The following is a 13,204-nucleotide window of genomic DNA, read 5'->3' as shown; positions in this document are numbered from 1 at the left end:
CAAATGGAGCGGTAATTTTTTAAGAAATAAGATAAACCTTTTAAAAATAATTATCGCCCGCAGTGATCATTCATCCCATCATTTTTCTGTATCTTAGCCTCGTTTTCGTCTCGGAAGCGAACCGTACCACATCGAATAGATGGTTGCCACAGCGTCACTTCGTCATTCTCTCTCTGAGCCAAGCGAAGCTCGGAGTGAGCTCCCCAGGTGCCGCCATGCGAGTCCCCAGGGCAATACTACTGACAGTTGTCTTGATGGCAATATCCGATACTGTCTCCTCAGCTGCGAAGTCCCACTTGACCACACCATGTCTAACACGGCACGATACGAAGAGGTTTCTAAGGGCTCACAATACCGAGGATAGAGGGATCAGTACCCCCAATGTCGAGATGCTGCAGGGGTGGCTCAAGAAAGGTCTGCTCTCCGACGAAGCCGTTGGCCTGTTATCACTCGGTCACAAGGCCGACGATTTACTTAGCGGTTCGCTATTGAGCGCTTGGGTCAGCTACATTAAAGTCTTCAATAAAGAGAACCCTACAGAGAAGATGAAGACGATCTCAGCGCTCACCGCTCGCTTCGGAGACGAAGCTCTGTCCACGATGATTGAAACAGCTAAAAGGGTCCCGAAGACGGAGGACGTCGCTACTAAAATGCAAGCCAAGCAGATCCAGAACTGGATGACGCTTGGTAAAACCCCGGACGACGTTTTTACGCTGCTGAAACTCAATACCGCCAAGTCGCTTTTATTCGATCAGCCTCCAGTCAACACTTGGCTACAGTATATGGACGATTTCAGCAAGGCTAAACCTGAAGCACAGTTCTCTACCATCGCGACATTGAGGAAATTGTACACCGACGATGTATTAGCCAAGATGATCATTGTGGCTGGTAAAAACGCGAAAACTGCGGAGGCTGGTAAAAACGTGGAAACGGCGTTGTTACGCACCTGGTTTAACGAAATGAAGACCCCGACAGATATCCTAAGGCTGTTAAATGCTCGCGGGACTGGCCAGAGTCAAAAATTCTTCGCGTCTATATGGACGAAATACGACGATTTATTCCAAAAAGTGGATCCCAAATTCAAGACCGACATGCTCAAGGACTGGCTGAAGAAGGGGTTGATCACTGACGAGACGTTCCGAATGCTAACGCTGGGCAACGCGGCTGACGAGTTTCTCAACGGCTCGTTGCTAAGCGCTTGGGCCACGTACATCAAGGTGTTTAACCAGGAGAATCCTACGCAGCAACTGAGTTTACTCGCGACACTCACCGCTCGATTCGGTGACGAAGCTGTGTCGACGATGGTTGAAACAGCCAAGAGTGTGCCCACGACAAAGGACGTCGCCAATCGAGTTCAAGCGGAGCAGATTCAGCACTGGATGACGCTTGGTAAAACCCCGGACGACGTTTTTACGCTGCTGAAACTCAATACCGCCAAGTCGCTTTTCTTCGATCAGCCTCCAGTCAACACTTGGCTACAGTATATGGACAATTTCAGCAAGGCTAACCCTGGAGCACAGTTTTCTACCATCGCGACATTGAGGAAATTGTACACCGACGATGTATTAGCCAAGATGATCATTGTGGCTGGTAAAAACGCGAAAACTGCGGAGGCTGGTAAAAACGTGGAAACGGCGTTGTTACGCACCTGGTTTAACGAAATGAAGACCCCGACAGACGTCATACGTCTGCTAGGTCTTCGCACGCCCGGCCAAACGTCTGTAGCCCCAGTTTTGACCAAGTACATTGCGTTATTCAACAAGGTGGATCCCCGATTTAAGACTGAAATGCTCCAGAATTGGCTAAAAAGAGGTTTAATCACTGACGAAACCTTCCGATTGCTCACATTGGGCAACACGGCTGACGAGCTCCTCAACGGCTCCATGCTAAGCGCTTGGGCCACGTACATCAAGGTGTTCAACCAGGAGAATCCAACGCAGCCAATGAGCCTACTCGCGTCGCTCACCGCTCGATTCGGTGACGAAGCTGCGTCAACGATGCTCGAAGCAGCTAGGAAGACGCCTACGACGAAACGTCTTGCTTCGAGTATCCAGAGAGAGCAGAGTCGACATTGGCTTAGCGTCAAGAAACATCCGGACGACATCTTCGTCCTACTGAAGCTCAATACCGCGACCTCTCGGCTGTTTGACCAGCCTCAACTGAACACGTGGGTGAGGTATGTGGACGCTTTCAATGAGGCCAACCCGACGAGTACAACGACGTTATTGTCCACCTTGCGGACACGATACAAGGAGGACACGTTGGCTCAAATGCTCGTCGTGGCGAGGACCAAAGGGGGCTCCGTGGGGCAAACCGCGACTCGAATTCAGGCGGAACAAACGAAACTTTGGCTGAAAAGTAACAAAACGCCGGGAGAGGTGTTCGAAATGTTACAATTGAAGAAATTGGGCACCAACTTCCTTAGTCACCCAATTTTCAATGCATGGGTGAAATACACGGACGACTACCGCAAGAAAAACCTAGGGACATATCGCTCTGCACTGACCACGTTGAGAAAAACCCACAGTGACGAAACGCTGGCGAAATTGTTCATTGAGGCGAGTAAAGTGGCGAAAACGGCGAAAATGGGGAAACGTCTGCATGCTGAGCTACTACGCGAATGGTCCCTCACTGGAGCGACACCCGTGCGGGTCTTTTTGCGTCTGAACCTCGGCAAAATGGACCCAAAGGTGTTTGAAAGTCCGCTGTACTCTATGTGGACGAGCTACATTTCCATGTTCAAAAAGGTGAACCCCACGTTCAAGGACGATCCAGTGAAGATGCTGGTATCGATCTATGGTCACAGAGACCTGACGGCCTTGCTCCTTGCGGCGGAGAAAGCTCCGAGTACTAAGGATATCGCCATTAAGTTGCAGAAGGAGCTGCTCGAGCTCTGGCAAGCAGCCAAGATGGACCCATCACGCGTCTACAGTGCACTGCATGTGGAACGTGAAGCCAAGAATTCACCCATTAGAATGTTCTGGAGTGAGTACGTCAAGGCCTTTAGGAACTCGAATTAAATAGTACTAATATAAAAATTAATACAAAGAAAGTATTACTGAAGTACTATTACTACTTAGTAATCTTTTTACTAACTAATCTTGAGAAAGCCCAGTGCTCTGGGGAGGCTTGATAAGTTTCGTAGCGCCGAAATTAGATTCAATCTCGGCTTGAGTCGGTGCAGGCTTCCACTTTCTTCAAGCCAAGCGCTCGACGAGCGTCGTGCGTTGACGAGGACTCGGTAGCCATGGGAGCAGCTGCGTCCATGGACGACCCCGACGCGTCCGTGGTTTTTAGAGAGGTTTGTGTTCTTGTAAACTTTATTTTTTTAACTAGTATTCTAACATTATTGTTGCAGACGAAAGAGGAATATGAGCGGAGAGTTGCTGCGGGTGACTCGAAGGAAGAAATTTTCTCCAGTCTTCGAGATATCGTTGCCACCCGTTTAGGAGGCACCCACCCACTCCTCCACACGTCACAGAGTCTGGAATCCTTTCTCGTCCAAGATTTAGCAATATCTGAGGTAAAAAAATCTACGTGTTTTTTATCATCGGCTACTTGGTTGTCCACAACTCACCTCTCTTTTATTGTTTTAGTCCGGAGATCTAGAGAAACGTTCCAGCTCGTTGCTGGATGCTGCTACGTTAGCTGCAGTGACCACCTCGTCCGAGAGCAAAGAATCGACTATCGAGACCAGTATCGCACTAGCCAAGACGATACCCGACGACGACGACGTCCAATTGAATCCATTCCATGACGACCATGAAGTCGAAACGCACATCGACGAGCAGGGAATCCTCCGAGCAACTGTTGAAAAAGGCTTTGGACGGGCTGTGGGTTCGTCTCGGGCTGCACTTGATCTGGTGCAAAACCTCGCTCCTGTGTTCACAACTGACGTACTAACTGACCCAACAACGCTCAAGATGATCCTCAAGTACGCAGAAGCCAACAAAGTGCCCAGCGGAGCGGATATGCTCCGATTTTGGGTCGAAATCGACGAACTGCAGCACCTTCCGTCCCATTCGTACACGCACCGTCGACTACGCAAGATTTACGACAAGTTTTTGTCCCCTGAAGCGCCTTCGCCTGTGTGTGTCACGGCGCAGATGCTGCAGGATATCGAGAAAGCCCTCGAAGGAGATAATATCTCCGCTGGCATCTACGCCGGTGCACAGCAAATCTGCTATATCGCGCTGGAAAAATCCGTGTATCCGCGATTCCGAGACAGCAAATTGTTCCGTAAGATGCAGGATTTCTGCGCTCCGGTCGTTCCTAACGCTGGCGCGTCATCTAACATTGGCTCGAGCAATGGACCTACTTTGTTAGCTGCTGCTTCGGCTACAGGAACGGTGGCTGCCAACATCACGGATAATATGGAAGATGCTGAGGATTATTCGCTGTTGGGTATTCTAGCACATCCAGCTAAGCTGCGCTTCCTCAAGACGTTCTGTATGGAAGCATTGGCGCTGGAAAATCTGCTTTTCTACCTGGAAGTCGAAGATTGCAAGAGATTGCCGAATCTGTCGTTCGTGGTCAACAAGACGCGAAAAATCTACGATCGCTACTGCTCTCCATCGTCCAAGAACTTTATTGTCGGGCTGGGAGACAAAGACGCGCTGAAAGAAATCCACGACGTGGTGGAGAACAAAGGAGCTCTCGTGCCAAAGTTATTCTATGAGGTCCAGATAGGCGTATTTAACCGGATTAGCGACGATATCTGGCCTGGATTCTGTCGCTCCCAGGAATATCTGGATCATTCGAAAGAGGTCCAACCGGACGCGAAACATCTGGCACGACGCGGCAATCGCTTCGAAGAGAGCGAGGCGGTGCAAAAGAAACTGGAAGGCTTGGCAGAGCTCCAGCTCATCGACGCGGCCATGCATTATCCGGTCGAGAAGCTCATCCCTATCTCAGTTCCAGATTCTATCCAAGGGGCAGCTCGACGAAAATCCATTCAAAAACTCGAAGAGGAGCAGACTCTCACGCCTGAGCAGGAGCTGAAGCTGCTGTTGGGCGACCCATTCGCCAAGAAATATCTAAAGCTCTTCATGACTCGACGAGGCGTGGATTCTTTGCTTGCCTTCTGCGAAGAAGTGGAAGATTTTAAGCTGCTACCAGGTATCGAGTTTCTCCAACATTCCGCTAAGAAAATCTACCGCAAGTACATTATCCCCAGTGCTCGACTACAGGTGGATATGAGTAAAACGATGCGAGAAGAGATTTTTACGCGACTCGCGAATCCAAGCGTGGATATGTTCAAGAAGATCGCGAACCGGGTACGTCACGGGATGCTGCAGGACTCGCTGCCTCGCTTCGTCAAGTCAAATTACTACAAGGATCTACGTCGGGATAGTAAAGCTACGCCTGCCGATCCCCACTTGGCCACAGTCGACCAAGCAGCAAAAGCAGGAAAGCTCGAGCTGTGCCACTTGGATGTTTTTCTAACATATCCAGGATGTATGCAAGCCTTCCGGAAGTTTCTGGATTTTCAACATTGTTCCGAGAATCTAATGTTGTGGGAGGAGATTGAACACTACCGAAGACTGCCGAGCTACCAGATCGTCCTGCGTTCAGCCAAGAAAATCTACGACAAATATCTGAATCCGAATAATCCACGATCGCAGATTCCGTTGGCTCCAGCACTTCTTCAACGTGTAGAGACGCAACTGGAAGTGGCGAGTCGAACGACGTTCGATGAGGTCGAGAACGAGTGCTACGACCACATGCGCAACGTCGTGATGCCGGATTTCCTGGATTCTCGGATTTTTATGGCCCTAGTGGGGACGTGGGCCACGGTTCACGAAGATTATCCAGCCGAGATGCTACGTGGAGAACTGGAAATGGCGTTTCTGCGTCATCGCTTCCATCTGGTTCAAGAAGCTCGAGGAATGTCTCGAGACTCGACGGTCAGCAACTTTGACAAAGGACGCAACGGAGCGACCCCCACTCTAGGCACGACAAATAGCGGCCGAGTCACAAACGGATAATCCAGAAATCTATTACCGATTCCAGATTTTAAAAATCTGAATATATTTGAAAAAGTCTAAATCGCTATGCAACTACTATTACCCGACTTAACAGAGAAATCTTTAAAACTTCATAGACTCCTACGATCCCTATGCGAACAGCACATGCAGCGCCGCTTGTTGCGTGGCCGGCAACGAGGCCCACGCTTGAGTCATAACTGGTTCAGGCACCGTAGAGCGGAGTCCTGCGAGTGTAGACGCGAGTTCTTGACGTAGAGCGGCGGCCTCCGTCTCGCCCACCGCCTTGCTCATCTTCCGCAGGAATTTGTCCTCGGCCACAGCCGCTAAGACGGCCACCACCTTGCCTAGATGTCTGTAGTCTGGCGCGCCCAGCACAAGCGGATGTCGGTCGTTCACGTAGCCTAAAAGACGACGAGACACCGCGAGAGATTCCTCCAGATCTCCACGAAGAGGAAGCAGCTCCAGCCACTGCGGGAAGAGCGTGGCGGCGTCTACTGCGCCGGCCTGGAACTCGCACAATTTGCCTAATGCGGCCACCGCGTTGTCGGTCGCGTTACGCTGCTCCGAGCTGTGTGCATTTGGGTGGGCCACTACGTTGTGAAGCAGCTGGAGACACCGATCGGCATGTGGCGCGAAGGCCTCGCCACCTTGAGACGCACAGACGCCGACACCGAACGCGGCCGCTTGGATCAAACTGGGCTCGTTAACTTCGCCTAGTGCACTCTCCAGAACTGGAAGAAACACGTCCAGACGACGCATGGCCGGGCCGCAATGTTCCAGTACGTCGTCCACTACAAACAGCGCCAGCCGACGGTCTTCTACCAGACAACCAGGTGCGGCCAGAGCGGCCACCTTCTCCCATAGTAGAGACATAAACACGGGGAAGAACGCAGCGCCGTGGGTCTTGGCCAATGTGCCGATACACTCGGCCAACACGAACTGCAGCTCCTGCTCGGCCACTTGAGTCTCACTGGACTGAGACGCGTCGTCGTCGTCGTCTTCCATGTCGCTCCCGGCGCCTCGACGTATCGCGCGACGCTGGAAGCTGTCGCCTAGCACGACGAGTAGGCCGTGCACTAGCTCACTTAACTGCGCTTCGTTAAGTTCCAGCGTCGAGTGTAGCGCACGTGCGTCGGCCAGACAGCTAGTCATACTCTGCATGATACTCACAACCAGATCCACTTCGGGCTCAGATGTCAGTGCGTTTACTAGTCGACCGAGAGCGAAGTCTACCATCTGCTTGATGGCCACGCCACTGTGGTCCTTGGCCGGAGCACCAGTGGAGATGGCCACGCACTTGACAAGTGCAGGCATCGCGCGGATAGCTGAGGCCCGGATGTCCGAGTGGACCGACTCGGTTAGCAACGGGGCCAGCACTTGAGTCACCTGTTCGGCGTACGGAAAGAAGGCGTCTTTCAGGTCGGCCACCATGCCGGCCAGCAGTTGACAGGCCGTGGCCTTCTCCTCTAAGATGGACGTACGGATACTCAGACACTTGTCGTTAACTTGGGCCAGTTGGATGTCTTCACTGTCCGTGGACCCGCCGCTTTCGTCGTCGTCGTCGTCGCTGGATAGAGTCGTTGGGTCCACTTCAAACTCGGCCTGTTGCGTGGCCGCCTCTAGCAGAGTAGGCATGACGAGCGGGAGATAAGGAGCGAAGTCGTGGCCCAGACACGTGCAGCAACGAGCCCAGGCCTGGAGCAGATAGGTGCGGATCAACTCGTTGCCCACGATCGACGGAGTGGCCTGCATCTCGGCCATCACCTTGAGGATCGCAGAGGCGTCACGCGAGAAGACTTCCTTGCCTACTGCTTGGCCGATAAGACTCAGACACTCGAGTGTGATGCCACCAAGTGTGAACGAACTGGGGGCGTTCGACTGCGGCTTCAGCACGGCCGGCGACGTGGCCGCAGCCTGCATACTTTCCTGAAGACAATTTAGAAGAATCTGCTGCAACGGCGGCATCACAGCAGCGTAATAGTTGGTGAACGACACGCCGGCCACTGTGGCCACGGACGAGATCGCAGTGATAGCTTGTTCCTGGACAACCCGAGCGGCGATGAAGGCTTGTGTGGGTGTTTGGCCCGCTGTTGAAGTCAAGGACTGGCCGTGTTGTAGTAGAGCGAAGAGTTGATGTAACATGTTCTCCAAGTACGGAGTTAGCAGCTCCGGTGGACACATGTCGATAAACTGACGTAGAGCGGTAGCCGCGTGGGCCTGCAGACGTGGCTTGTTAAAATCCTCGAGGTAGTGGGCCAACACAGTGAGAGCTTGTTGGTGGTAGGCCTCTTGGAACTGCGGGGCCTGGTCCACAGACAGCTGGCCGATGACATCGACGGCCGTACAGCATACACGCGGATGGGGATCGTTGGCCTGCGTCAGCAAGTGACGTACAATGGCGTCCAAGTTCTCGTCGTCGAGTACATCTAAAATCTGACAGAGGCCCACCAAGGCCGCGTGGCGACTCACCCAATTATCCGAATGGGCTGCGTATTCCTGAATAAGGGCGAAGCATGTAGGTAGCGAGCGTTTAGCACCTAGAGCGCCGACTAGCCGTTCCAAGGCCTCAGAGCCTACGTCAAAGTTGGAAATCTCCTGGTCGATACCTTGGCCACCTGCTGACTGCTCGTCTTCGCAGTTGGCCACGTCCCATGTGTCCATGTCTTGTAGTTCGAGCATCATCTTGAAGGCCACGGGGTACACAGTCTCCACAAACATGTTCTTGGGCAGCCGGCGACATCTTGACGGGGCCTGCTCGGCCAGAGAGACTAGAAACTCCATGGCCAGTTGTCTACATCCATCAGGCATGGCATCGTCGTCGTTTTCATCACGTGGAGCATCGGCGATTTGCACCATAGTCTCCACGAACTCGCGTAAGCACGGCTTGAAGAAGGCCGCGTGGGGCTCGGCCACCTCGATCAATACCTCCAGAGCCTCCATAACCTCGTCGAATTGCCTTGTGACTAGTAAGGAGTGCAACGCAGCGAGTACGAGTGGTACGGCGCTGGCCAGCATCTCCGGCCGGGGCACTTGGTCCAGTGCGTCCAGGTTGAGCAGCAACATGCTCAACGCACGCAGCGAGTTGAGGGCCACACGGCCCTCGCGTCGGCCAGCCCCTTGGCCATTGTCTGTAGTACTGTCACATCCAACGTGCTTGTCTCTGAGGTCTCGGCCTGCGTCAATTGGCCGGACAAGGAAGATGGCCACCATCTCTAGCACTCGCAACGCGGCCTCGCGTAGCGTGGCCATGGGCGCATTGCTCCATTGTAGCAGCGTCGGGAGCAGGTCGTCACATTGGCCGTCCTCCAGGATACTGCTGGCCAGTTCGCCCACCGTGTCACACACTTTGCGACGGATGCCGCGGTTGTTCTCGCCGGCCTCGAGCACGGCCAGTAGCTCACGCTTGACCTCGGCGCGGGCCAGGTCCGTGGCCCGCGGCCAGAGCGAAACAGCGTCACGTAGAAGCACACGACGCAGTAGTACGGCAGCCAACGCGCGGATATCATCCGGGCTAGACGAGTGCACAACGTGCACCAGACCTAGCAGCAGCTCGTCACTACAGGCGGCCTGCTTGAGTGAAGCAAACTGGGACTCGGCCGCATTGCGAGCAGCGTTGTCGACAGCTAGCAGGCTCCATAGCAGCGCTTCCCAGGAAGAGCCCGACGCTTCCTCCATCTAGTGATACTTCTACGCGACCCCAGTTGGGTTATCAATACAGAAATGGTAACCATTGGTGGCCGAAGCAGGGCTACGACCATTGGCAGATAATCACCTTCTTCAACTTATATTATGCTCTCAGAGAACAAATAAATTATTAATTACTAGAACCAATAATCTTAAATAGCAAAGTAAACCAAAATGGTACTAACTATTACAGTATTTCTCTGGTCAAAAGATCAAGCCATTTAGAGTTTGTGCGAGCGACGATAGTTTAGAGTGTGTCCTCAATTTCTTTAACAGCTCCGTGTTGCTTTTTCTTGGAGTTGTTTTGTTCGTACTTCAAGACTGAATTTGCTGCTGGGCACGAGGATCATGTTCTCGATAGCTTCCGTTTAAAATTTTGACTTTGGATCGCGCAGACGCTCCCACTTGCGAGGCAGAGTCCAATCCCGGATGAGGATTGCGCATGCATTGGTCTCCCATTCGCTTCTCCACCCGTTCTCGATGCGCAAAAAACACTGTTAGGTAGTCGGAATCAACCTCCGACCAGTCGTCGTACGTGTAAAAGTAATATTCACGTCTAGGTCGACTGGCGCGACACTCGACGAAGTATGACGTGTGCTCGTATAGATACGTCATTTCTCCCATCGTCATCCGTCTATCCACTGCCGTTAGAAATGAAATCCCGACACAAGTGACTGTTGCTTCGTAGCTCCAGGCCACGCTCAACCAGAGCGCCAAACAGACTATTGTGACCTTCAGCTTGTTGTCTAGCACGAGTCTCGTCGTGATGGCACTCCAGTCTGTAGCTCTCCATGTATTGAACAAATAGCTCAGGGAGGGTCTTAATGAACGCAGCGAGCTGCTCCTTGCGAGTGCGGCGATCTGCCTCTTCCTGGCGTGTTTGAAAGATCGACTCTTCGAGCAAATGAGCTTGTTTATATCCGTTCAGAATGTACTGGGTGCACCGCGGATCGTCCTTAAGTGAGAGACCACATTCGGATAACGCAGTACGCATCAAGTCGAAGCGATCGCCCTGTTCTTGGAGTCGAGACTCGCTTTCTCGCTTTTAGCCAATCATTGCAATGAAATCGGCAAGCCTCTTAGAGAATGAACATAGCAATTTACGATATGCATTTCTGTTATTTTGCTTTGTGGCGCTAATCTTTCGTTGACGGCTGACCTTCACGGCCAGCATCACAAACCATGCTCGCTTAGATCTGAATATTATCTGCGCGTATCTATCCAAGTCAGCATACTTGAACAACGCATAGTAGCCCCGGAGTGCGTCTCGTGTGGAACATTGTCAATGTCGTGAATACCGTACACTCTTCTGGCTTCGATGGCTGTTATAATTTCTCGAAAGCTCTTGTCCTGTGCTCGGTTGCATGCGAGACAAAGCCCGTTGGCGATTGCAACCTCGTCGTCCTCACACTCGCAGCAAATTGAGCTGACGAGAGAATTGCTGCCCGGGTATCGTGCGTTGGTCATGGACTGCAGCTTTACGATGGATTGATTGCTGAGAAAGCTGAGATGAACGGCGAAAGCATTCGTGTCGCCCAGCTCGAAACAGAACTCGCGGACCTTATAAGGTTTCTTAGGACATTTGTTCTGGTGCAGCGAAAGTCTGCGTGCTTTGAAGGCTTTGAGGTGTCGCAGGGCGCGTCACCGGGCAGCTCTCAAGCTGTCTATCGCTTCTTAGAGTAGGTGTCATGGGGCAACTGACACTATAGTAGCAGTAGACGAAAGAGCAGGTAGAAGAAGTACGTTTAGCACAGTAAGTGCCGGGGCAAAGCTCGACAGGACCGTGGCGTTCTGGTAAGAGGAAGTTGCTTGCTGCTGATAGCAAACGCCGAAGTGAAACACTGCCACACACCCGAGCGTCAGCGTTCCGCAACTAGATTAGCTCATAGTGTTTTCAGTGAAGTCTACAGTAGACATCAATAAGATGCCGTCCACTGCGGCAGCACTTGTGCAGTGGCTCACTGCCAACCATGTCTCGATGCATACAAACATCAGTATGTTTGTACTCGGTCCCGCTGCAGTCGCGAAGTCGGAGTGCAGCACAGCCGCATTACCGTGCGTATGATGGAGGGTAGGATCGGGACTTGTACCGTAGCATGTATCGTAGGGACTTCGACTCATGTGGTGTAGCGGGATCAGCAAAATCTGCGAGATTGCCAGATCCAACTTACCAACTGCGCCCAGACACCGACTAACGGAGGGGGTCTCCCGATGATCCGTGCTCTGCTAAACTTTCCTCACTTTGTGTACCCGTCGGTAGGGCGGGATCTTGCTCTCTCGGTAACTTCCGAAGAGTTCAAGTGGTGAAGCTTGAGTGTCTTGGCGAGACGTGGGGATGGGGTGGAGCAGCAGTGGAAAATCTTCACTCTGCGTCCGTGGATGGTTCCGTATCCTAAGCGAATATTCGAGCTTAGGGATCCGGGGCCTAGATCAAGGATCTGGCCGTAGGGTTGCCTTGCAGGTGTATACCCTTGCCTTTGTAGTTCCTTTGCGTCGTACTTGCCGCCTCCTGTGACGGGATCTTGAAGTTGAGAGCCCCTAGGGTGTAACCGACCAAGTAGTAAATTCGGTTAGCCTGTCGGATCTGCACAAGTAAAGGAAAAGCTCACTAGGTTGTAGGATCTGGCCAATGTATTATCCAGTTATCACTACCAACACTAGATTCTCAATTCGCAACCTTCTCCTAGCTCGTACGGCCAATGTAGTTCCGGTTCTTGAGGGCAGGAAAGCACTTGCGTGATACTGTGCAAATTGGGTTCTGTATTGATATTTAAGCCTATACCTGCCTGGATTTCTACCTTCTATGTCTTTTATCTGCTAAATCCCTTACCAGGCTCGGCTGCATGTCCCTTCTTCCCTTGACCCATCATCCCAGCTGAGTTATCTTCAGATCCACCGGATCCATGACGTAATCATCATAATCACCCTATTATGGGTACACTCATCCGGATCCAGGTCGCTTGGATCCACCTCACTGTAATTGTACACTCGCCGTGGATCCGAGCTCTCCAATCATCCAACATCATCTTGCAACCGTCTGTGATCTCCATTGTCCCACGAAAGTTCCAGATCCACTGCATCCCTCATCCCTGTACCCTGGATCCAGGTCCTTCTATGCGGGATCCTCCCTCCTTGGATCCGAACCCGGAAGTATGGGATCCGGGGTACCTCGCGGTGGATCCTGACTTCTCGTTAGCCGTGGCTACCAGATCCACCTTCGGATGGCACCTACCACCATTCCTTCATAGGATCCACACTCGATCCACTGGTACATAGTATATCTCATATCCATTTAAGTGAATCCAGGTAAGGGTGGATCCGAGATAAGTCTTGGTGGATCTCGCCTTCCCGTACATCGCTCATAGGGGTGGGGGGGGGGGGGGAGACTCTGAAAGGATCAGAATCAGAGGCCCTAGGGTCCGCCTCCTACAAAATATACGCAGCTCTTGACCTAGATTAGAATATGTATGGTGGTATTCGTACTTAACACTGAGATTGGGTTTAGCCCTTCTAATCAGATTGCTTGGTCCGAA

At 52.2% G+C, this 13,204-nt stretch overlaps 3 protein-coding genes across 3 annotated transcripts; 2 read left to right on the top strand and 1 right to left on the bottom strand.

Moving 5' to 3' along the window:
- Positions 1-215: 215 nt before the first annotated feature.
- Positions 216-3,020, top strand: PITG_23035 (secreted RxLR effector peptide protein, putative; the record flags this gene model as incomplete). Its single annotated transcript, XM_002898162.1, has 1 exon — positions 216-3,020. The coding sequence occupies one exon, from the start codon at positions 216-218 to the stop codon at positions 3,018-3,020; it is 2,805 nt and encodes a 934-aa protein (XP_002898208.1).
- Positions 3,021-3,247: 227 nt separating this feature from the next.
- On the top strand, positions 3,248-5,987 carry PITG_23034 (Regulator of G protein signaling; the record flags this gene model as incomplete). The annotated part of the gene is made up of 3 exons (XM_002898161.1): positions 3,248-3,301; positions 3,359-3,523; positions 3,597-5,987. 3 exons carry the CDS (start codon positions 3,248-3,250, stop codon positions 5,985-5,987), a joined length of 2,610 nt encoding a protein of 869 aa, XP_002898207.1.
- Positions 5,988-6,006: 19 nt separating this feature from the next.
- Positions 6,007-9,662, bottom strand: PITG_15026 (importin-like protein; the record flags this gene model as incomplete). The annotated part of the gene is made up of 3 exons (XM_002898160.1): positions 6,007-9,086; positions 9,131-9,145; positions 9,195-9,662. The coding sequence occupies 3 exons, from the start codon at positions 9,660-9,662 to the stop codon at positions 6,117-6,119; spliced, it is 3,453 nt and encodes a 1,150-aa protein (XP_002898206.1).
- Positions 9,663-13,204: the final 3,542 nt, after the last annotated feature.

Source organism: Phytophthora infestans, genomic scaffold, assembly GCF_000142945.1.
Source record: "Phytophthora infestans T30-4 supercont1.38 genomic scaffold, whole genome shotgun sequence".
Taxonomy (NCBI): domain Eukaryota; phylum Oomycota; class Peronosporomycetes; order Peronosporales; family Peronosporaceae; genus Phytophthora; species Phytophthora infestans.
The sequence above is the reverse complement of the archived record's forward strand: the minus strand, read 5'-3'. Positions and strand labels throughout refer to the sequence as shown.